The 26,232-nt window shown below is 39.2% G+C and overlaps 1 protein-coding gene across 4 annotated transcripts in view; it reads left to right on the forward strand.

Moving 5' to 3' along the window:
- tcea1 (transcription elongation factor A (SII), 1) overlaps positions 1-26,232 on the forward strand; it is a 49,229-nt gene that overhangs the window by 17,843 nt on the left and 5,154 nt on the right. For all 4 annotated transcript variants that reach the window (XM_055634067.1, XM_055634071.1, XM_055634069.1 and 1 more), the window contains 5 exons: positions 320-425; positions 6,778-6,859; positions 7,342-7,487; positions 11,274-11,330; positions 17,249-17,403. In XM_055634067.1, coding sequence (XP_055490042.1) covers positions 320-425; positions 6,778-6,859; positions 7,342-7,487; positions 11,274-11,330; positions 17,249-17,403 — 546 coding nt within the window. The remainder of the gene's footprint in view (positions 1-319; positions 426-6,777; positions 6,860-7,341; positions 7,488-11,273; positions 11,331-17,248; positions 17,404-26,232) is intronic.

Genomic DNA, 26,232 nt, shown 5'->3' on the forward strand with positions numbered 1-26,232 from the left:
ATCGATAGCCAAAGTGATTGTTTTCTATTCTGTTCACAAAACGTCATGCTCTTGGGCTCTTAATTTCATTGCTTTCTTTTTTTACCTATCTATGAGTACTGCAACCCTGTACCCATGTATTTTTTAATTGAATTTCTAACTAGGTGTGGTTTCATTTCAAAGGTGGGCTGTTTCCATCTGTGGTAATGCTCCACTACTGTCTCAGCCAAATGATCCTAATCTATTCCAAAGGCTTTCTATGGGAATGAAATTCTTTGTAGTTGTTCAAAATGTTGGATCTAATCAATTTGGTAAGTAATATGTATTTATTGTTTTGCAGTCTACCAGAATTGGGATGTCTGTAAATGCCATCAGGAAGCAGAGTAAAGAGGAAGACGTCATATCGTTGGCAAAATCCCTCATTAAATCCTGGAAGAAACTCTTGGGTAAGGGACTGCACACTCACGTCTTGGTGTAACACCAGTAATTTTCCATCTTGCAAAGATTACCTGTGAGCTAAATCCAGATACCATTCATGAAAATGGATATAGCAGTGCTGAACTACTACCTACCTCATTGTTGACCCTCAGATTATCCTTGATTGGACTTTGCTGGTTTTACCTTGCACTAAACATTATTCCTTATCATGGATTTATACACTGTAAATGGCTCAATTGTAACCATGTTTGGTCTTTCTGTTGACTGGTTAGCATGCAACAAAAGCTTTTCATTGTACCTCGGTACACGTGGACAATAAATTAAACTGAATTTTATGGAACTCTTTGCCAAATGCATAGCAAAAACAAAGTATCACCCAGTTTCTGGGGGTGTTGGAATTTTATCTGTCCTTAAATGGGGAAAATACAAGTCAGGAGTAATAAAAACACAAAAAAATAGTTGCCAGTGGCCCAGCTCTGCAGGTTATTTTGTTCCTCTTTTCAAAATATGCATAATTATCTCATGAGGACTAGCTGAGCTAACTAACGTTGCCTTTTTGTTTATGCTCATAAATTTTAAGTAGTTATTAAGGTATTGCTTTTCTGTATAATTTTCCAAAGAGCAAGTGCTTGTTGTCTCTTTAAACCTCAAATATCTTGTTTAATGATTGAAGTAGTCACCTTCAGGGTAAAAACAGAAACCGCATAGGTGTCATGGGTGGATTTGATAGAGTTTATAGTTGATTTGAAGTAATTTGTTCCAGGAGGTATCTCAAATTAATTTCAGAATATTGCAAGCTGTCGTGTGTTTAGTGTTGTATGTGGTCTTTTGTTTTCCTGAGGCGTTTTTAATTACCGTAAGGTAATTACTGTATATACTGGAAAGATAAAAGAAATCAGGTTGTGCATCACAACTAATGTCAAATTTTGGAATAAAAAGTTGCAAGAAAACCTTGCACATTCTAAAGTAAATTATGAAAGATAATTTACAGAACATATTTGAAGAGACAATGAAGCTCTGATTCAGAGCCTCTGAATACATCAACTGTTATTCTGTAGGTTCTATTGATACTGAACAACCTTGCAGGCAATAGAAAACATTTAATGTGCCAATTTGCAATATATTTCCAATGTGTGATTCTGAATATAAGAAAGTGCACATACAACCAGTGTGCAAATAATCATTCTCAGTGATGCATGTTAGAATACAGGGAATTGTATAAATCACTTCTTATTCCAAAATTCTCTTCTCCATGCAACATATGGGTTTGTGTGATGAGGAATTGTATCTTCCCATGCTGTGTATTGTGCCTATTCTGAGTACAATTTGTAAAAGTGTTTTTGCATTTTCTGTACCTTTTGATTTGTAATGTTCTGAGGATTAATCTGTTCTGTTCACCATTTTTAGCTGGTATGTTGATTGCTGCATTTTACATAGTCTACATAAAAAGAGATAATGAGATTCTTGTGTTAATCCCAGGAGTTATAAGATTCACACAAGGAATCGATGTTCATGAGAAGTAAACAAATGCAGGCGAACAACATCCAAAGTCCTGCTTCATCACTTCTTGTAGAATTCATATATCTCTTGTAGCATTATGCACACACCTGGACATCTTAAAAGTATGATCTTATTAAAGTATCATCTTAAATGATTTGTATGAGGGGATTGAAGGCTTTGTGGCCAAGTTTGCGTATGATATGAAAATAGGTGGAGGGGCAGGTAGTGCAGAGAAAGCATGGTCTCTGCAGAATGATCTGGACAGGTTGGGAGAGTGGGCAGAGAACTGGCAGAGAATGGAATGTAGTGTAGCAAAGTGTGGAGTCTTGCATTTTGGTAGTAGGAAGAAAGACGTAGACTATAATCAGAAATCGGAGGTGCAAAGGGACTTGGGAGTGCCTGTGCAGATTCCCAAAAAGTTAATCAGCAAGTCGAATCAGTAGTAAAGAAGGCAAACATAATGCTAGCCTTTATTTCAAGAGGGCTAGAATACAAAAACAGGGATATAATGCTGAGGCTCTATAAAATGCTGGTCAGGCTGCGAGCAATTTTTGGCACGTTATCTGAGGAAGGATGTGCTGGCTAGAGAGGGTTGAGAGGAGGTTTACAAGTATTATCCCAGGAATGAGCGGGTAAACATATGATGAGCGTTTGACGGCATTGGGCCAGTACTCGCTGGAATTTAGAAGAATGAGGGGGGACCGCATTGAAATGTACAGAATAGTGAAAGGCTTGGATAGACTGAATGTGGAGAGGATGTTTCCACTAATGGGACTAGGACTAGAGGCCATAGCCTCAGAATTAAAGGACATTTAGGAAGGAGATGAGGAGGAATTTATTTTGTCAGTGGATGGTGAATCTGTGGACTTCTTTCCCACATAAGGCTGTGGAGGCCAAGTCAATTAATATTTTTTTAATGCCAGAGATAGATAGATTCTTGATTAGTACAGGTGATTGGGGGAGAAGGCAGGAGAATGGGGTTTGGAAGGAGAGATAGATCAGCCATGATTTAATGGCGTAGTAGACGTGATGGGCCGAATAGCCTAATTTTTCTCCTATTACTAATGACCTTCTGTCCCAAGTACATATTTTCACCATCATCAATGAATATGGCTGCATGTTGAATTGAATCAATCTCATCACAAAAACCTAGAGTTGGTATGTGGAGTATACTATTGTAAGCAGACAGGGTTGCAGACAAGAGAACTAATACTATAATCCTGCTCAATTTTAATTAAAAATTGCAGTAAACAGGGCAAGTGTTTCTGATCTCTCTGTGTTGCTATGGAGAGTAAGATCTGTATATGCTGAAAGATTAAAGTATCGCCATTTAAAAAAAAACATTTATACTTATCTTAAATTTCCAGGAACGATTGAAATTGGAAACAGATTCTTTTCAGATCTTTGATTGTCGGCAATATCAAAACATGTTTTCCAAACAGTCAGATTAATTTGGAGTGGGACATTATTTATAACTGATTGCATGAGGTCTACATCTGTTGAAAATGTACTTGGGGCTATTGCGATAGAGTTGTCATCATTGTAATCACCATCGTCTGTTTTGATTGGGATACAAATGTTGGACTGCAATATAGTTCCATTGTATTTCAGTAGACATCAGGAACTGCAAATGGTAGTTTTAAAAAACAAAAACAAAGTGCTGGAGTAACTCAGTGGGCCAGGCAGCATCTCTAGGGGACCTGGATAGGTGGCGTTTTGGTTGGGATCCTTCTTCAGACTCCTACAAACAGTCTGAGGAAGGTGTCCTGACAAGAACTGTCACCTCTCTATCTCCTTTGGAGATGCTGCCTGACCTGATGAGTTACTCCAGCACTTTATTCTTTCAATATATTTTGGTACTCAGCATCTGTCAAATTAAAGCTGACAATGAAAATTTACAGGAAAATTCTCAACTATTTTTTTTTTTTGCATATATTTCCTGCTGAGGAATTTTGCTTCTGTACTTTCCTTATGTAATTATTGTAAATATGGAAAAAATGTGGAAAATATGCTTCAAAACTTGGAAAGCAAAGCGCCTTGTAGAAGATCTCACAGTAAGATGTAGGATGATGTAGGTTAGTTGTTTTAAATCGCTCCCTATGTTTAGATGACTATTGGAAACTGTGGAGAGTTAAATGTAAGGAGAATAAAGAATGCAGCATCAGTGCAAATGGGTTAGTTAGACATTCGGCCCTTCGAGCCAGCACGGCCATTCAATGTGATCATGGCTGATCATCCACAATCAGTACTCCGTTCCTGCCTTCTCCCCATATTCCCTGACTGCGCTATCTTTAAGAACTCTATCTAACTCTCTTGAAATCATCTAGAGAACCGACCTCCACTGCCTTCTGAGGGGAAAAAAAATGAGTTCATTGACATTGTAACAAAAAGTAGAATGTATTTTGTAAGTGACGAGAAATGGAAAAATGTTTTTGTTCTGATGAACTGGAATGTCATTGCCCACACATGGCTGAAAGTTAAGAAGGAAGTTCAGAAACCAATGAAAAGGATAACCTGCGTGTTAGTCTTGCGTGCCAGGGATATCTTTTCTAATTTTGCAGGTCCCTGACGAGCCCACAACTGGAATATTATGTACAAGAAGAAGAATAATGTTGTGATCAAGGCAGTACAGCAAAGGTTCCCCAGAATGATTCCTGGGACGATGGTTTGCTATTTGAGGAGACGCTAAACAGAATAAGCGTGTAGTGCCCTGAATAGAAACATAGAAACATAGAAATTAGGTGCAGGAGTAGGCCATTCGGCCCTTCGAGCCTGCACCGCCATTCAATATGATCATGGCTGATCATCCAACTCAGTATCCCGTACCTGCCTTCTCTCCATACCCTCTGATCCCCTTAGCCACAAGGGCCACATCTAACTCCCTCTTAAATATAGCCAATAAACTGGCCTCGACTACCCTCTGTGGCAGAGAGTTCCAGAGATTCACCACTCTCTGTGTGGAAAAAAAGTTATTCTCATCTCGGTTTTAAAGGATTTCCCCCTTATCCTTAAGTTGTGACCCCTTGTCCTGGACTTCCCCAACATCGGGAGCAATCTTCCTGCATCGAGCCTGTCCAACCCCTTAAGAATTTTGTAAGCTTCTATAAGATCCCCTCTCAATCTCCTAAATTCTAGAGAGTATAAACCAAGTCTATCCAGTCTTTCTTCATAAGGCAGTCCTGACATCCCAGGAATCAGTCTGGTGAACCTTCTCTGCACTCCCTCTATGGCAATAATGTCCTTCCTCAGATTTGGAGACCAAAACTGTACGCAATACTCCAGGTGTGGTCTCACCAAGACCCTGTACAACTGCAGTAGAACCTCCTTGCTCCTATACTCAAATCCTTTTGCTATGAAAGCTAACATACCATTCGCTTTCTTCACTGCCCGCTGCACCTGCATTCCTACTTTCAATGACTGGTGAACCATGACACCCAGGTCTCGCTGCATCTCCCCTTTTCTTAGTCGGCCACCATTTAGATAATAGTCTGCTTTCCTGTTTTTGCCACCAAAATGGATAACCTCACATTTATCCACATTATACTGCATCTGCCAAACATTTGCCCACTCACTCAGCCTATCCAAGTCACCTTGCAGTCTCCTAGCATCCTCCTCACAGCTAACACTGCCCCCCAGCTTAGTGTCATCCGCAAACTTGGAGATATTGCCTTCAATTCCCTCATCCAGATCATTAATATATATTGTAAATAGCTGGGGTCCCAGCACTGAGCCTTGCGGCACCCCACTAGTCACTGCCTGCCATTGTGAAAAGGACCCGTTTACTCCTACTCTTTGCTTCCTGTTTGCCAGCCAGTTCTCTATCCACATCAATACTGAACCCCCAATGCCATGTGCTTTAAGTTTGTATACTAATCTCTTATGTGGGACCTTGTCGAAAGCCTTCTGGAAGTCCAGATACACCACATCCACTGGTTCTCCCCTATCCACGCTACTAGTCACATCCTCGAAAAATTCTATAAGATTCGTCGGACATGATTTACCTTTCGTAAATCCATGCTGACTTTGTCCAATGATTTCACCACTTTCCAAATGTGCTGCTATCCCATCTTTAATAACTAACTCTAGCAATTTCCAGACTAACCTGGATTTCACTCAATTCCTCCAACTCCTTTGACCCGCGGTCCCCTGCTATTTCCGGCAGATTAGTTATGTCTTCCTTAGTGAAGACGGAATCAAAGTAGTTATTCAATTGGTCTGCCATATCCTTGTTCCCCATGATCAACTCACCTGTTTCTGACTGCAAGGGACCTACATTTGTTTTCTGAATGTAGAAGAAAGATTGATCTTGCAGAAACGTACAGATCTCTTGCAGAGCTTGATTGGTTTAGCGTGTCTGTTTATCTTAGCTGAGATGTTGAGAACAAGGGGTCAGGCTAATGAGTTGGCCATTCAGGGCTAATAAGAGGAAACCTCTTCACATGGAGGATGGAGGGTCTTAGAAATTCACATCCCAGAAAGGATGTGCAGGCTTAATTGCTCAGTATATTCAACATTGAGATGGATGGAAGTTTAGATATTAAGAAAATCAAGGGATGTGAAGTTAATGCAGGAGTTTAGTGCTGAGGTAAATGTTTAGCCCTGATTGTATTAAGCAGACACAGAGGTGAATGCCCTACTATTTTATTTCAGCAAATTTGGTTTCTGTGCACAGGTCCTTTCAGCAAATTCAGTTTCTGTGCACAGGTCCATTAGGTGTGTGACTCACACAAGCTTCAGTAGCTGTGCATCTTAAAGTCCAACCATTAATTACTGCCTTGTTCATTGTGATGAGAGATCTTTATGATTTGGAGAAAAGAAACACGGTGAAATGGTATTTAATTCAAAAATGCGATTTTGCAGATGGACCAACAGTTGAGAAATCTACAGAAGACAAGAAAAAAGATTCCTTGGCACAAAACAGCCCAAAAGCAAAAGAAGAAAGGTACAAGTTTCTTGAAATATGAGTAAGAAAATCAATACATGACTGCTTCCATTGACTTTTGACATCCATCCCCAGCTGGGTGAAGTATGCTTTTGGGGTAGCTAAGGAAAGGAACCAATTTCAAAGGCTTTGTAGCTTATGTGATACACTTTTCCACTCTCTTTCATTTGCTCCTCTGTCCACTTACCCCTCACTTGACCGTCTCTGTGCTTTCGATGTATAGTAATCTTTTGCTTCCATTATTAAACAAGCTCTTTCACATTTAGGTATCCCCAGATTTGAAAAATGACAAACATTTTCATTTGACAAACAAAACCTGTGAACGAATGGACATTTCTGTGGATAAATGTAGATTTTGTGAAAACTTGGGTACAATAATTATGTATAGTATCTTAGATAAACTCTCCGTGTAGAAGTCATTGAAGCAGAGTCAATCAACCTATTTAGATTCTGACTAAAAACTTGAATTTTGTGCTTTTTAGTTCAGGAAGCAATTCCAGTATCTCACATGAAGCATTATATACTCCATCACCGTTTCAACTGAAAAGTTATCCTCAGGCTCCTTTTACCACCGACTCGGTACGGATCAAGTGTAGAGAAATGGTAGCTGCTGCAATGAAAACGGACGGTAAGTCATGCTTCAATTAACTTCATAAACAAATACTATTTTTAAAAAAAAACTTAAGTTCAGTGGCAACATTCCCATCTATACATTCACATCTCACTCCAGAAAACCCTAGCAAGCAGCCTTGAGCATTTCGGTTCTGAAAAATGGTTGAATCTTGCAGGATACTCTCATCTAATGGGAGTAGAGAGGAGCCACCTTCAATTCCAGCTGGTTCTCTTGGAAAGGGCACGTGAGTCATATGTATAATGTCAATTACAACAAAGGTTTGTAGTCACTTAAATAAAGCTCTTTGTTATTGAAACCATCCAGAGCATGATTTGCTGGATATGGAGATACAAATAGGCAGAAGGGCATGTTATGATGAGGACATTATGATTCTAAAATGGGTTATAGATAGATTGGAGTGATTGGACATAGCTTAAAGTGGGGTAGTATAAAGTCAAGCACATCAGAAATAGGAATGCAATGGTGGATTATTATCTGAATGAAGGGAGAGGCAAATGACTGAAATTTAGAGGGGTCCAGGTATTCTCCTGCATGAATCACATATTAGCAACAATATCCAACATGCAGTTAAGAAGGCAAATAGAATGCTGGCCTATATTGAAGGCATTATTACAATTGTGCAGGGGTTTAGTTTAGAGGTACAGCGCGGAAACAGGCCCTTCGACCCACTGAGACGGCACCGACCAGCAATCCCCGCACATTAACATACGCAAACTAGGGCCAATTTTCACTTGTAGTAAGTAGCCAATTAACCAACAAACCTGTACGTCTTTGGAATATGGGAGGAAAACGAAGATCATAAAGAAAACCCACGCGTTCATGGGGAGAACGTACAAACTCCGTACAGCCAACACCCGTAGTCAGGATTGAACCAGCGTCTCTGGCACTGCAAGAAGCTGTAGGGCAGCAACTCTATCGCTGTGCCATCCTAGGGTTGGAGTGTCCTTGCCTGGAATACTGTTCCAGCCCCTTTACTGAAGAAAGGATATAATGGCATTGGTGGAGGTTTACCATGCTAATTCCTAGAAAAGGGGATTGTCCGATCAAGAGAGATTATGCAGTTTGGATTTGTGTTCCGTGGAGTTTAGACAATTGAAGGCGACTATTCAGACATGTTGTATCTTAAAGCAGGGTTGACAGTACCTGGGTATGATATTACATAATATGGGATGAGGTATTTAGTCAAGTGGAAGATCACAAACAAGGTAACAAGACCACAAGATAAGGGACCTGTCACTAAAAGTTCAGGTGTGCAGAGTTCAGATTCTTGGAGGGTAGTAAATCACTTGAATTGTCTGTCTGAGGGTGGTGGAAACCAGATCATATTTGAAATGGATAAAGATTTGAATTAAGCCTGAAGAGTTGGCACAGAGGTGGTATTGAGGCCAACATAGATCAGTCATGTTTTAATTGAATTGAGCAGCCAGATGTGACAGAGAAGGGGATAAGTTGGAAAATATTTTTAACCTTAATGATCCCATATTTCCCCATTTATCAAGTTAAACAGCAAAGTGGCGCTACTGTTACCACACAGCTCGAGTGAGCTGGGATCAATCCTGACCTTCGGTCTTGTCTGTATGCGGTTTGCACCTTCCCTGACGATTTCCCCCAGATGCTCTACTTTCCTCCCACATCCCAAAGAAGTGCTGGTAGGTTAAAGGGCAACAGTAAATTGCCGCTAGTTTGGGAAAATGCAAGAAATCAGGCTTGAGTTGACAGGCATCTGAGAGAGAACGGGTCACAGGGACGTGGACAGAATAGGACAGATGCATTGTCATTGAACACCTGCATGGACTTGATCAGCCAAATGGCATCTTTCTGTGACCTAAAGAAAATATGAGAGACATTTTTTGGACACTAGTTAATTTCCCTAACAAAAGCACATCTACTTTAAAATAGATTAAGTTACGTATTTTTGAAATTTGCTTGATAATCAGAGGTAATGGGTTAATAAGTTTCATTGTTCAGGAATGGAGATTCATTCAGTTCATTGCACTGAAGTATGTAACAAGGCAATAGCAGTTCACTATTGTGAATGAAATGTGCATTTTATCAATATTGTGTGAATATCAATGTAAATTGTATAAATGCAATTTTCTAAGATGTATTTGGAATATGAAAGTATGAGGAAATTTTGTTTGCCAACTGTTCCAATTTTGTTTTCCAGCTTCAAAATTATATATTGCCTGGTATAAATATAGTAACAAATCTCATAATAATATAAGAAATGGAAGCGAGAGTGGGTTTTCCATGGCATCTTTTCTGCTATGCATTCATCTGATTGTTATTTATTTGTTGCTTTCATATACTAGCTGCATATCCTTTGATTCCCTTAATATCCAAAAATCTTTAGTCATCTTGTCAATGTAATCACTGCTCTCGTACTGTCGAGAACTACAAAGCTTCAGTACCCTTTGGATGAAGAAATTTAAGGGAAACATCATCCTACCATCCACCGTGTCATGTCCCGCAAGAAATTTATGAAATGTCCTAATAAAAAAATTTAAAATGTCCATAATACTAGTCTACTTAATTGGTTAGCATGGAGACTTTGAGAAACATAGAAACATAGAAATTAGGTGCAGGAGTAGGCCATTCACAGCCTGCACCGCCATTTAATAAAAGCACATCTACATCCAAATCAGTATCCCGTACGTATTTTTGAATACCCTCTTCCCCTTGGCCACAAGGGGTAATGGGTTAATCCCTTTCAATATAGCCAATGAGATTCATTCACTTCATTGCTGTGAAGAGATGTTCCAGAGCATTAGCAGTTCTCTGTGTGAAAAAATCTGCATCTTTATAAATATTGTGTGAATATCAATGTGACCCCTTGTCCTGGACTTCCCCAACATCGGGAACAATCTTCCTGCATCGAGCCTGTCCAAAGTATGAAGAAATTTTGTAAGTTTCCAATCCCTCTCAATCTCTAAATTCTAGAGAGTTTTAAACCAAGCTTCAGTCTTTATCATAAGACAGTCCTGACATCCCAGGAATCAGTATGGTAAACAAATCTCTCTAATATACTCCCTGGATGGCAAGAGTGGGTTTCCTCAGATTGGAGACCTTTTCTGCATGCAATACATCAGGTGTGGTCTCACCAAGACCCTGTTGCAACTGCAGTATACTCCCTGCTCCTATCCTCAAATCCTTTTGCAATAAAACCTACCTTACATTCGCTTTCTTTACTGCCTGCTGCACCTGCATGCCTACCTTCAATGACTGGTGTACCATGACACCCAGGTCTCGCTGCATCTCCCCCCTTTCCCAATCGGCCACCGTTTAGATAATAATCTGCTTTCCCGTTTTTGCCACCAAAAGGGATAACCTCACATTTATCCACATTATACTGCATCTGCCAAACATTTGCCCACTCACCCAGCCTATCCAAGTCACCTTGCAGTCTCCTAGCATCCTCCTCACACCTAACACTGCCCCCCAGCTTAGTGTCATCCGCAAACTTGGAGTATCTAGAAGATCTTCCTGTGTGAAGTGTTTCCTGTGTCTTTATGATTAGCTCCTAACTAAAGTCTTAAGCTTTTTGAGCTTTGGTTATTCAGTTTAAATTAAAGAGATTTTGCATGCTACATTGTTAATATTGTGGTGAAAATTGTATTTGATGGTCAGGGAGAGTTGATGGATATGTTGGGGGCAGGGATGGTGGTATTTGTGTTGAGGGAGTCTGATGTGGCTGGGAAAAGGAATCTCCATTTTAACTGTGTTTGAAAGGAGGACATTATGGATGTGTTTTCTCACGTATTTTCCATCTTTTCTGTTTAGGTGACTACATAGCAATTGGCTCAGATTGTGATGAGCTTGGAGCGCAAATTGAGGAAAATATCCTTCACAAGAAATAATCTCGGTCCTTGACTGTTACAGTGATCAGAATTAGGCTGTGTAACCATGTTAAACTTCAAACTATCCGACCTTGGATGGAGAATCGGCAAGTTGTGAGGGTGGTGAGGGACGGGCAGTGGTTAAAGGACTAAGCAAGATTATGAGACGTGAATTTGCTTTTGTTAATATATATTGCTCGATTTATTCAGCTTTTCATTTCCGTCCATCTGGGTTCTGCCGCCATGACTGAGGAACAGGGCGGACAATACAAAGATAGAACAGTTTTGTTTGTGTTTCAGATTTACAGTATCTAGAGTATCGTGCAAAATCCCTTAGTGTGGTTACCATTAGGATGTTTAGGATTGTAATCCAAAATGACGGGAGAACCAGTCCAAGCAGCAGACAGGCCGATGGCTCCAATCCTAGCAACGAGACTCGACTGGTGAGACTGACGTCAGGCAGAGCTGTAGTGGTGGGTGACTCCATTGTCCGAGGTGCGGACTGGAGATTCTGTGGCGGCAGGCGAGACCCGAGGATGGTCTGTTGCCTCTCTGCTGCCAGGGTTCAAGATATCACAAACCGACTTCAGTACATCCTCGAGAGGGAAAGTGAACAGCCAGAAGTAGTTGTGCACGTAGGCACAAACGACATCGGGAAGAAGAGTAAGGAGGTTCTGCAATGCGAGTTTAGAGAATTAGGAAGAAGACTGAAAATACAGGACTTCGAGGGTGGTTATCTCTGGATTGCCTCTGGTACCTTGTGCAGGTGAGGGCAGGAATCGGGCGATAGGGGATCTGAATGTGTGTCTGGGGCGTTGTTGCAGGGAGCAAGGATTTAGATTTATAGACCATTGGGATCTCTTCTAGGGTAGGGGTGACCTGTACAAAAAGCATGGGTTATACCTTAACTGGAGGGGGAACGACGTTCTGGCAAGCAGGTTTGCTAAGGCTACACGTGTGGGTTTAAACTAAATAGTGGGTGTGAGGGGTTGACAAATTGGGAATATAAAGATTGAGTTAAAGGGGAAGTGAGTACAGGAAAAGTTACAAAAGTCTCCTGATTTAATGGGAAGAAAAGTTCAAGAAGCGATAAGAGAGTAAGGTCAGGGCCAATAGTGAGCGGTGGAGAGGGGAGGTGAATACCGAAGTTAAAGTTACACAAAAAAGCTGGAGAAACTCAAGAGCAGCATCTATGGAGCGAAGGAAATAGGGTTTCGGGCCGAAACCCTTCTTCAGACTCTTGAGTCTGAAGAAGGGTTTCGGCCCGAAACGTTGCCTATTTCCTTCGCTCCATGAGAGGGGCTGAGTTTCTCCAGCTTTTTTGTGTAACCTTCGATTCTCCAGCATCTGCAGTTCCCTCTTACGAAGTTAAAGTGTTGTACGTGAATGCATGAAGTATAAGAAAGAAGTGGATGAGCTGGAGGCTCAGTTAGAAATTGGCAAGTATGATGTTGTGGGAATTACAGAGACATGGCTGCGAGAAGACCAGGGCTGGAAACTGAATTTTTTGAAGATGTAACTAGGAAAATGGATAACAGAGCCAGTGGAAGTAGTGTACCTGGACTTTCAGAAAGCATTTGATAAGTTCCCACATAGGGAATTAGTGGGCAAAATTAGAACACATGGTTTTGGGGCATGGTTTTGGGGGTAGAGTGCTGACATGGATAGAAAACTGCTTGGCAAACAGGAAACAATGAGTAGGGATTAACGGGTCCCTTTCAGAATGGCAGGCAGTGACTAGTGGGGTACTGCAAGGGTTGGTGCTGGGACCGCAGCTATTTACAATATACATCAATGATTTAGATGAATGGATTCAAAGTAACATTAGCAAATTTGACACAAAGCTGGGTGGCAATTTGAACTGTGAGGAGGATGCTTTGAGAATGCAGGGTGACTTAGACAGTTTGGGTAAGTGGGCAGATTGCATGGTAGATGCAGTTTAATGTGGATAAATGTGAGGTTATCCACTTTGGTGGCAAAAACAGGAAGACAGATTATTATCTGAATGGTGTCAAGTTGGGAAAAGGGGAAGTAGAACGAGATCTGGGGGGTCTTTGTTCATCAGTCACTGAAAGTAAGCATGCAGGTACAGCAGGCAGTGAAGAAAGTGAATGGCATGTTGACCTTTATAAGAAGAAGAGTTGAGTATAGGAGCAAGAGGTCCTTCTGCAGTTGTACAGGGCCCTAGTGAGACCACACCTGGAGTATTGTATGCGGTTTTGGTCTCCAAATTTGAGGAAGAACATTCTTGCTATTGAGGGAGTGCAGCGTAGGTTTACAAGGTTAATTCCCTGGATAGCGGGACTGTCATATGTTGATAGAATGGAGTAGCTGGGCTTGATACTCTCATACTCTGGAATTTAGGATGAGAGAGGATCTTATTGAAACATATAAGATTATTAAGGGTTTGGACACGATTGAGACAGGAACATGTTCCTGATGTTGGTGGAGTCCAGAACCAGGGGCCACAGTTTAAGAATAAGGGGTAAGCCATTTAGACCAGAGATGAGAAAAACCTTTTTCACGCAGAGGGTTGTGAATCTGTGGAATTCTCTGCCTCAGAAGGCAGTGCGGGGCCAATTCTCTGGATGCTTTCAAGAGAGAGTTAGATAGAGCTCTTAAAGATAGCAGAGTCAGGAGATAAGGTGGGGAGAAGGCAGGAACGGGGTACTGATTGTAGATGATCAGCCATGATCACATTGAATGGCGGTGCTGGCTCGAAGGGCCGAATGGCCTACTCCTGCACCTTTTGTCTATAATCCACAGGAACTGACCCTGAATCAATAGAACATTGGAAAATGGTCACCAATGCGTCCACGATTTCAGGAGCCACTTCCTTAAGTACCCTGGGATGCAGACCATCAGGCCCTGGGGATTTATCAACCTTCAGCCTCGTCAGTCTACTCAACACCATTTCCTGCCTAATGTGAATTTCCGTCAGTTCCTCCTTCACCCTAGATCCTTTGGCCACTAATACATCGGGGAGATTGGATCTGTCTTCACTACAGAAGACACAAAGTACCTGTTCAACACGTCTCCAATTTCCTTGTTCCCCCATAATAAATTCTCTTTCCTAGTCATAAAGATTGTTTATTAGGGAGCTGCTGTCAATTAAGCCTTGGTAAGTTATTACAATGCATTGGAAGATGCTGCATTTTGCTACAACAGATCCACCAGTGGTGGATAGAGTGAATGTTTGAAGATGATATTTAGGTGCCCATCAATGGGCTGCATTGTGAAGTTGAGTTTCTTGAGTATTGTTGGAACTGTACTCATTCATGCTAATGGAGAATATTCTATTGCACTCTTGGCATGTACCTTGTGGATGGTAGAAAGGATTTATGAAGTCAAGAGCTAGAAATTGTTTGGGCCGAAACGTGGTTTGCTCAAGGACAAAGATGGTGCCCTACTTTGAAACTAAAAACAACCTCTTGGGAGGAGTTCAGTGGATCAGGCAGTATCTGTGGAGGGAAATGGATAGTTATTGTTTCATTGCTACAGTCTGAAAGAGCAGATGCTGAACATTTTACCTCCACCTGTCTCTCCCCTCATAGACTTTTTCCACAAATCCACTCCTTACATGCATCCACCTATTGTATGCCAGCTGTTGCCCACTTCCCTTCACCTCTGTACACTGGCTACCTCTTTTCCACTCTTTCAGTCCTGAGGAAGGATCTTGGCCCAACAAGTCGACTGATCATTTCCCTCTACAGATTCTACCTGACCCCCTGTGCTCCTCCAGCTGTTTGTTGTTTTTTTGCTCCCGATTGCAGTATCTGCAGTCTTTTGAAAATCGGGTTAACTCGGAGCAGAGCAATTCTATGCATATTTCTGGGGGCCTTAGCACCTTAAAAAAATAAATAAAATTCAATTGGATTTTTAGTTCTAGCAGTTTTTTGTAAATGACACCAATAATCACACATCACACAAACAATTCAGCTCTGAAAAACAATTCTTCTTCTTTACTGAAATCCGATTTTACTTTTTCTCATTTGTATTCTTGTATTGGTGCTATTTAAAAGCATTTTTAATCCTCTTTGTGGCTTACTATGACCTTAATTGCAACCTTGCATGTCTGTCGTGACTGCTAGACCACTTCTTCACCAGCCTCTGCTAGTCCTTTTGGACACTCTGGGAACATCCTCCCACCCGTCTCCCATCATGTTAGCAGCCATTCATTCAGTGGCAAACATGGTTGTAACTGGAATATTATGACTGATATTGTAATACATCCCTTTAAAAGCTTCCAAAGAGCTTCCAAAAAGCCTGCCTATGTCCCATGCTGGCAATGCGAGAACTTTCAACTTGTCACTAGGGAATGCTGCTCTAAATCCGACAATGTCAAATACAAAGCTACCAAACAATGCTATTCTCTGAGCACTGAAAGTTCTTGCTGTCTAAGCGACTTTCACAAATGTTTTGAGTGACCCACAACACTGATTCCACATCCAAAAAAATGGTGTGAAGCAATTTCAAGGCCATGTGTGTCACTTGGCACAGAATACCTCTGCCCAGCTTTTGATCCTGCAATATTTAAGGAATGATGCAGTGTGCCATTTTCTGCGATACTTCACGGCTTGAATCTGCAAAGTGGTTTGCAGGCTTGCTTATAGTACGTGTGCTTCTCTGATGATGTAGACTGATCTTCCTTTGCCCCATATCAATGGGCACTTTCCCCTGAGCCACTTCCACTGGGTGCCTAATACTTGGATGCAGTGCCGCACAGGGGTTGTGTCAGACAAGTCAGTTGATCAGACACCCAGGAGCATAGTTGCAGCTGACGAGGCCCAGCAATAAATTTCCCATTTTTTTGTACAATGGTCTCGTTTTGGCCTGAGCTGCTCTTCTATTTTTAGATCGAGAATACTTTTTGCCATTACTAAAAAATTACCCTGTGCCACCCACCACCTCTCCCATTATTGTGCTGAAGCATGTGTTTCCACAGTGCAAATGAGTGTGAGAAAAGTCACACTACAATTCAGTATTAACAAACAACATTTGGGCTTTTCTTCATCAAGGAAGAATATTGATATCTAGAGACAGAATTCTTTGGCTCAACCAGTCCATGCTGACCAAGATGCCGCTTCAAGCTGGTCCCATTCTCCTGCATTTCGCCCATATCCCTCTCAACCTTTGCTATCCATGTACCTGTCCATGTGTCTGTTAAATGCTATTATAGTACCTGTCTTCACTACCTTCTTTGACACTCATTTCATATACCCACCACCCTCTGAGTGGAAAAAGCAGCTCTTTGGGTTCCCATTGAAACATTTCCGTCTCACCTTAAATCTGTACTGTGGGTCAAAGATTCTGTGCAATCCCCCTATCTATTCCCCCACATGATTTTATACACCTCTATAAGATCACCCTCTGTCTTCTGTGCTCCAAGGAATAAAGTCCTAGCCTGCCCAACATCTCCCTATTGTTCATGCTGTTGAGTCCTGGCAACATCTTCATAAGTCTTCTCTGTACTCTTTCCAACTTAATGATGTCCTTCCCATAGTAGGATGGCCAACTCTGAACACAATACAACAAATGTGGCCTCACCAATGTCTTGCGTGACACAGTTTTGTGAAGTACATGTATTTAACCAGGTCCCAGTTGTGATTTGTTAACAATATAGTTCTGTTAATTCACAAGGTCAGCAAAATAACCAATAGGCAGAAACTGTTAATCTCCGAGAATCAAGCTTTTGCTTGTAAATAAATCCGACACTTTGTACGAGAAACAAAAATGTGTCACATTATCACAAGATAGTATGTAAGTTTATTAAAATATTTCATTGCATATAATTGTAATAGCAGTAATATTAGGATGGCCCTGGAGTGATTTATTGCATATGTAATCTTTCTGGTATTCAATTAATATTATTTTCAAAAAAAGCTACAACTTGCTTGAGTTTCCTTAACAGTTTCTGACGTGTATATCAAGAATTTAAAAACACAGATATGAAATATAAAAACAGAATGAGGAGCAGAATTGCAAATTTGAAAGACTCTAAGAACCCTAATCTGCGAAGAAATGTCCTTTGTGGAAATATTGCACCAGATAGACTGGCAAAAATGTCTGCAGAGGTAGGCACGTTTGTTTGATTTCCACTTGCAATATTAGCCAGAACAATATTGAACTTCTCATGTCAGTCAAAAATGTGCTTTGCAACCTGTAGGACTCTTGAGGATGGCTACTTGTAATGTCTGTATAATGTGATGGTTGTGTTCCCAAGAAATCTCGTCGGAAAATCTCACTATAAAGGCAATTGTGTCATGGGTTAGGGACGACAGTATTTCAGACTTGCAATGACAAAGTTATTTTTCATGCAAGATTTTCAAATATAAATGTATTTTCAATAAGAAGTTGTTACTATAAACTAAAAATACTAAAGGTTGTTATTATTTAACAATCTTCCCACAAGTGTCATTAACAGTGAATGCTTATCAATTTCAATGGCCACACACAGTGTAAGTAGCAACTGTGTTCTTAAGATAGCAATGTTACAAAATTTTGAGATTTAAAAAATCAAGTCTGCAATTTATCCCATCAGATAAAGCATAAAAAGAAGTTTAATTTGACACCTAATTCACTTTCATATCTCAGGTATTTAAAATGTTATGGCCATTTTCATACTCGGAAAATTAGCATCTTGTTCCCTATTGATTTTCTATGGACATAACAAAAAAGCTGTGATCGTGGACAGTCAAAAGCACATAACTTTCTTAAAAATTAAGAGAACTGAATGAAATTTTCAGTTATCATAGATTGAAGCATTCTGAAACAAATATAAAATCATCTTACTTGGATGACCTGAAATTAAAGCATATTATTAGTTAGTTACCCAATTGTAGCTAATTTCAAACTTCAATTACTAGATCTAAACATCTATCCATTTTGTAATAAATGATTAACATTTTTAAATAGCCTAAGTGTCCAAATAATATTCACAAATAATTCACAATAAAACATGATTTTTAAATCTCATTTACATTCATTTATAGGCCAAATGGAAGGAATTTAGTGTTCAATTGCTGTAAATTAAAGTCCACTTAAATCAGCTTTCTAGTGGGATCCTGTGAACGCGCTGGTTTAGAACGTTCACATTGCGGTAGATTTGTGCCCTCAAATGCCCAGAAAAATACTGCGGGATATAATGGGGCCCAAATTAGCTACTCGTGACATTAAACTTTGTATAAAGGGATCTTACGAAGCCCTTTTTAACGTAAAAATAACCAGCCTACCTTCCGTTTTCCCCTGTATGAGATCCGACCCGTTGTCGGCGGTCGCGGGTTTAGAGGTTAATTTTTAACCTACTATAACAAGTAAAGAAAGCCCTTAAAACTAAAAATAGCTACAGCTACGGAATCTTCCAGCGATTTTTCGTTAATAATTAACTAGGCTGAAAAACCTTGATTTGAACAGCCTAGGGAAAATCGCGTTTTAAACCCGCCCCCCTCTAAATGGCGCCAAAATCGCGCACACGGGCTGGGACAGATTTTCAGCGATCTTCAGGTAGGATTTGCAACATACCTACTTAAGAGACAACAATGTCTTATTATTGTGGGGTAGCCTATGTAGACTTTTTTTTCCCCCCAAGACAGTTTTTTTTTTTAACCTGGTTTGTCAATTTTCAAAGAAACTTTTAAGTTCTCTAGTTCCCAGCTAAATCACATCATAATTAATTCGGTCCTGCATAATGCAAATAGTGTTCCCTAATTAATTGCTTGAGTTATATCTAATTTGTGTTATCGAAATGCACATTATAGCCAAACTACGGTACTAGTGACTCAAGACTATGTGCAATTTACACATACAATGTGGTTCAGTTGCAGCAAGCTGCTTTGTTTGCATTTGTTGATTCTGTACCTATTTGGCAATATCATACTTGTTCTGGAGGATGATAGTATTAAAATCCAATAGAAATCAAATCGATACGACTTGAATTTTGAGAGTGAGTGAGTGAGAGTGAGCGACATATGAATGTAGGAATATGAGAAGCAGCTTTTAAATAAATATTTTATATAGTTGGTTTATAAATAATTCCACTTAACTTTACAACAAAATGTCAAATGGACCTTTTGATACTGTGATACACAGATGAAATCAACACATTCTGGAGTAGTAAATTAAATACCCTTAGTTTATTTTAGAAACGCAACATGGAAATGGGCCTTTTGGCTCAATGAGTCCGTACGGACCTTCAATCATCGTTTCACACTAGTTCCATGCCATCCATTCCCACAACTATGGGGCATCGCGCAGAGGCCAATTCCTCACGTCTTTGGGATGTGGGAGGAAACCAGAGTACCTGGAGGAAACCCACACGGTCACACAGGGTGAATGTGTAAACTCCACACTGATGGCACCCAAGGTCAGTCTCGAGCACAGGCCTCTGGCACTGTGAAGTAACTGCTCTACCAGCTGCGCCACTGTGCCTATACAAAACATCCACTTTGTTGACCTGAAATTTCTATATCTTTTTAAAAATATATATTTTATTTTATTAGAAGTAAGTACAATCCTATGGCACCAAAGTGCCTAATATATATTTTCATAATACATTTTATGTACAGCTTCTTTTTTTTTTGTTATATTAAAGAAAGATTAGAATAAGAAAAATAAATTAGATAGTAAAGGATAGAAAGACGTGAGATATATAGTGTGTGAAGAAAAAGAAAAAAGACAAATGAGTGAAGAAAATTGAGAAAAAGAAAATAGAAAAAAGAATAAAACATTAAAAAAAAATTTAAAAAAAGTAAGGAGATCATTGTTTATAATCTTGACCAACACTCGTCCAGTCCTGAAACAGTTATTTTTTACAATTGTGTTGCACCATATGATTCCAAAAAGACGACAAATGGAGACCAACTCGTTATGAATTGGTCTGATTTATCCATTAGGAGGAATCGCATTTCCTCAAGGTGTGCGGTGTCCAACATACTTGCAATCCACATTTTAAGCGTTGGTATTGATGTATTTTTCCAAAATTTAAGTATTAGTTTTTTTGCTATTATTAAACCATAGTTAAAAAATAAAATTTGAGATGTGTTCAATTTATTCCCATCTTCCATTACTCCAAATATAATAATTTCAGTATTAGGTTCCATTCTTATCTTAAATAATTTTGTAAATATTTAGACAATATCACTCCAAAATCTATAAAGTTTTATGCAGGAAACTAAGGAGTGCATTATAGTTGCATTTTGGGATAGACATTTATCACAAATGGCGGATATATTTGGATAAAATTTGTTCAATCTTGTTTTTGAATAATATAATCTGTAAAATTTTTAATTGAATTAGATTATGTCTTACATTAATCAAATATTTGTGAATATAAAGTACTATAAATGATAGGAAGATCATTTTATTGCATTTATTCTACCTAATAATGATAAAGGAAGTGTTTTCCAAAATTTAATCAGCGTATTAAGTTTATTTAATAAAGGTATAAAATTAGTGTTGAATAATGCTTTATATTTTCTAGTAATCTGAATACCCAAATATTTAAATTTTTCTGTTGCGATTTTAAAGGGGAACTTCAATAAATGTGTAGGTTCTTGAGGTATTAATGTCATGATTTCACTTTTATTCCAGTTTATTCTATATCCAGAAAAAGACCCAAATTCCTTTATTAAATTTAATAAATTTTGTATGCTCGTTTGTGACTTTGTAATATATAAAACTATATTGTCTGCATATAATGAGATTTTATTCTTTGAGTCCCTGGTATTATAGCCCTGAATATTCGGATGAATTCTTATACTTTCAGCCAGGGGTTCTATCATAAGGGCAAATAGCATGGGTGATAACGCACAGCCCTGCCTATTACCCCTTGATAGTTGAAATGTTTGAGATGTTGTTAGTTAAAATTCTTGCCATCGGTTTATCATACAATAATTTTACCCATGTTATAAAATTCTCTCCCATATTAAATTTGTGCAGTACTTTATATAAGTATTGCCACTCTACCTGATCAAATGCTTTCTCTGCATCCAAAGAAATGATTGATATATCTTCTTCCTCTACTTTATGCGAGTAACCATATAACCATATAACAATTACAGCATTGTACATTATATTAAACAGGCGTCTCAAATTATTAAATGAGTATCTTTTGGGTATAAACCCCGTTTGATCAGGGTTTATCAATTTACTAATATATTTGCTTAATCTTCTTGGTAAAGTCTTTGCTAAGATTTTCTGATCTGTATTTAAAAGTGATATAGCTCTGTATGAGCCCGGATCTTCTAAATCTTTCTCTTTTTTTGGAATAAGCGTAATAGTTGATTCTGTTAGTGTTTCAGGTAGTTTGTTTTCTTTAAAAGCATGGGAGTATAAATTAAATAAATAAGGGGTCGTTATCTCATGAATTTTTTTCTAAAATTCATTACTAAAACCATCTGGCCTTACCATTTTTCAACGATTTTATTGTTTCACCTATTTCTTTAATCGTAATTTGAGCTCCAAGTTCCTCTTGTTCCAAAAGGTCCAGTTTTGGAAGATTACAGTTATCTAAAATTATTTTAATTTTACTATCTTCTATTTTAATTTTAGATGTGTATAAATTTTGGTAAAATTGAGCAAATCTATTATTAATATCTTTAGGTAGTATTAGTAATTCATCTTTCTCTGATTTAATTTTAGTTATAGTATTTTCCTTTTCTTGTTTTTTCAATTGGTGAGCTAAAAGCTTATGTGGTTTGTCACCAAACACAAAATGTTCCTGTTTTGTAATTTGGAATAGTCTTATTACTCTTGCCGATAAAATTCGATTAAGTTTAAATTTCAGTAATATTATCTTATTGTGTTTATCTGTCGTGGAATCTTTAGCATTATCTAATCTAACTGTCTGATTTCTTGTTCTAACAACATTTGTTCTGTCTTATTCTTTTTATTTTGAAAACTTTGATATGAAATTATAATTCCTCTAATAAATGCCTTAAAAGTTTCCCATAACAAAGAAGGCGAAGTACCTGGTGTATCATTTGTATCAAAAAAAAGTTTCATTTGTTTTAAATATTGATAGCCTTGCAAGTCATTTAAAATATGTGTATTAAACCTCCAAAAATATTTTTTTCCCGGCATTCCCTCAAATTTTACTGAAAATGTCAACGGAGAGTGATCTGAGATACTACTAATGTGGTATGTTTGATTGTTTGTATATGGCATTAATTTCATATCCACTAAAAAATAAACAATTCTTGAATAAGTTTTATGTACCGAAGAGTAAAACGAGTATTCCCTTCCAACTGGATTAGCAGATCTCCATACATCTATTATATTAGTATATTTTATATATGTATTTAGAAGTTCACTAGTCTTAGATTTTAAATTACTCCTCCTTTGTTTTGCTGATTTATCTAGATATGAATCTAAAACACAGTTGAAGTCCCCCCCTATTATCACATTTTGGTAATTAAACTCTGATATTATATCTATAATTTTATCAAAAAATTGGGGGTTATCAAAATTCAGAGCGTAAATATTTATCATAGTTAGTGGGGTTGCATAAATTTCTCCCGAAACTATAATATGTCTTCCCTCTTTATCTGATATAGTATTCTTTAATTTAAAAGGAGTACCTTTTCGAATAAGAATAGCTGTACCCCTAGATTTAGAAGTAAATGAGGAATAGTATGTTTGGCCTATCCACTTCGCCTTTAATCTAATTTGTGTTTGTTATTTCATGTGCGTTTCCTGCAAAAACATTATGTCGCTTTTCAAAGATTTTAGTTGGGCAAAAATTTTACCCCTCTTAATTAGTTCGTTGGCACCCCTTATATTCCAACTACAGAATGTAATTCCTCCATTCTTTATTTGTCTATCGTCTTGCATTGTAAATCAAGATAGTATTCCTGAATCATATGGTGCAACCAAATACCTCAGAATTCTGGGTGTTGGGTGGTCATCCCGAGTTATTAGATTTATATTGCGTCTCCTTCTTGTAAAGTGCCTTAGAAAAAGAAAGAAAAAATGTGACATACAATTACTTACAAAAAAAGAACAAATAAAAATCTTGATTGTGCTTAAAAAAAAAAGGTGCTATTAAGGTATCTAAGAAAAGATACCTTAAAGACGAATAGCCATCAATGATGGCAAAACATTTATAGACATCCGTGATGTTGTTATACATTGAGCTCCATCCCCTTGGTAGAGCCTCATAAAAAGTTACATACCGTTTCATATTTTGTCTTTTCTTATATGAATTTATCAAACCAGTGCCAGTGGAAGCCAAAAAAAATCAGGAAAAGACATAAGAAATAAAAAAACAAATATAAAACACAACATATACACGATTATATAAGTATATATGTATTTCCAATTTATCTAATCTTAATCTAATCTAAACTTTACCATATATATCCACCCAGGATTCTTACATACTATCCCATTCTTTAACTACCATACAAGCAGGTACCAACACCATACACGCAGGTACCAAAGGGTTAACTACCATACAAGCTGGTACCAAGGGGTTAAACTGAAATTTCTATATCTATCATCTAGTTTTCCACCTTAGCCATTTTATTATTTTGACAAATTCTCTCGTTACTTAGAAAAACCCTGCACCTCTTTGTTGATTAATCTCTAACTTACACCAAGAATGGTTTCCAACAACTATCCACTATCAACATTAGCCATGCTTTCCTTGTTTTTCTTGTAAAAATATATTGGAACAGTAAAACCTTCAACTGAGCAGCATGTTGCAATTTGCAAAGGTCATGTCGTTAAGCATCACATGATGAATATCCTATGACTGAATGGCAAAATCATATTTTAAATGATCAAATGTTCAGGAATGTATAACGAAAGAGCCAGAAACGGCTCACAAGAGCAGAAAAATAAAAAAGTAATTCTAACGGAATCCACATCTTGAATCTACAAAAATCAGTCCCATTGAGTGATATTATTCTAAACTTCATAGTTCAGACAACACCAATTATCTTTGCAAAAGAAACTCAGAATGCCATCAGAGAGGAACTGGGCCATTTGCAGTCTCAAAGTGAAATAAGGGGTCAATATTAGCTTACTCTGGCCCAGACCTGTACTACAAGGAAGTTAGCCACATTTATCCGCTCTATATTCTTGAAAATATTGAAAAATATTGACTTGCACTCTAGATCTACAAGGCAATGTGAGGTGTTACAATTTGGGAAGTCTAACATGGGCATGGCCTGCGCAGTGAATGGTAGTGCTCTGGGGAGTATTGTAGAACAGAGGGATCTAAGAGGGCAGGTGCATGGTTCCTTGAAGGTGGAGTCACAGGTAGATAGGGTGGTCAAAAAGGCATTTTGCACATTGGCCTTTATCAGTTAGAGTATTGAGTAAAGAAGTTGGGAGGTCATGTTGCTGTTGTATAAGATGTTGTTGTGACAGCATTCTGAGTATTGTGTTCAGTTCTGGGCATCATGTTAGAGAAAATATGTTGTCAAGTTGGAAAGGGTACAGAGAAGATTTACAAGGATGTTGCCAGGGCTAGAGGGTCTGAGCTGTAGCGAGAGGTTGAGTAGGCTGGGACGTATTCCTTGGGGTGCAGGAGGATGAGGGGTGATTTTAAAGAGGTGTATAAGATCATGAGAGGAATAGATCGTGTAGAAGCACAGAGTCTCTTGCCCAGAGTAGGTGAATCAAGGACCAGAGGACGCAGGTTTAAGGTGAAGGGGAAAAGCTATTAGTGCAGTAGCAACTCAAGGCTGTGTGCTCAGCTCCCTGCTCTACTCACTCTATACTCATGACTGTGTAGCCAGGCACAGTGTGAACTCTTCAAGTTCGCTGAAAACACGATCGTTGTTGGATAAATTACAGATTATGATGAGCCAGAGTATAGAAGTGAGATCGATCGACTGACCAAATGGTGCCAGCACAACAACTTGGCTCTCAATGTCATTGAGACCAAGATAGTAATTGTGGACTTTGGAAGAGGAAGAATAAAGACCTACAAACCTGTTTATATCAGCCTGCCACTAGGATGCAGACTACCCAAGCGGAATATGAGGTGCTGTTCCTCCAATTTGGAGGTGGTGCTCACTCCAACCATGGAGGAGACCCAGGACAGAGAGGTCGGATTCGGAATGGGAGGGGGAGTTGAAGTGCTGAGCCACCGGGAGGTCAGGTTGGTTAATGCGGACCGAGCGGAGGTGTTCGGCGAAACGATCGCCAATCCTATGCTTGGTCTCACCGATGTAGATCAGCTGACATCTAGAGCAGCGGATGCAATAGATGAGGCTGGAGGAGATGCAGGTGAACCTTTGTCGCACCTGGAACGACTGCTTGGGTCTTTGAATGGAGTCGAGGGGGGAGATGAAGCGACAAGTGTAGCATCTCTTGCGGTTGCAAGGGAAAGTGCCCGGGGAGGGGGTGGTGCGGGAGGGAAGGGAAGAATTGACAAGGGAGTTACGGAGGGAGCGGTCTTTGCGGAAAGCAGGGGGGGGAGGGGGGAGAAGATGGGTAGATGTGGCGAGTAGTGGGCTCACGTTGGAGGTGGCGAAAGTGACGGAGGACTATGTATGTGACGGCAAGTGGGGTGAAAGGTGAGGACTAGGGGGACTCTGCCCTTGTTACGATTGGGGAGGATGGGGAGAGAGAGCAGTGTTACGGGGTATGGAAGAGACCCTGGTGCGAGCCTCATCTATAGTAGGGGAGGGGAACCCCGGTTCCCTGAAGAATGAGGACATTTCCGATGCCCTGGTGTGGAACGCCTCATCCTAGGAGTAGATGCGGCGTAGACGGAGGAATTGGGAGTAGGAGATGGAGTCCTTACAGGAAGCAGGGTGGGAAGAAGAGTAGTCTGGATAGCCATGTGAGTCAGTGGGTTTATAAATAGCCATCGGAGTCAGTGGGTTTAGGAAGATGGTGGGGAGATTCAAAAGTTTCAAATTCCTTATTTCCGAAGATCTTTTCTGGACCCA

This window comes from Leucoraja erinacea, chromosome 4 (assembly GCF_028641065.1).
Source record: "Leucoraja erinacea ecotype New England chromosome 4, Leri_hhj_1, whole genome shotgun sequence".
Classification (NCBI taxonomy): Eukaryota; Metazoa; Chordata; class Chondrichthyes; order Rajiformes; family Rajidae; genus Leucoraja; species Leucoraja erinaceus.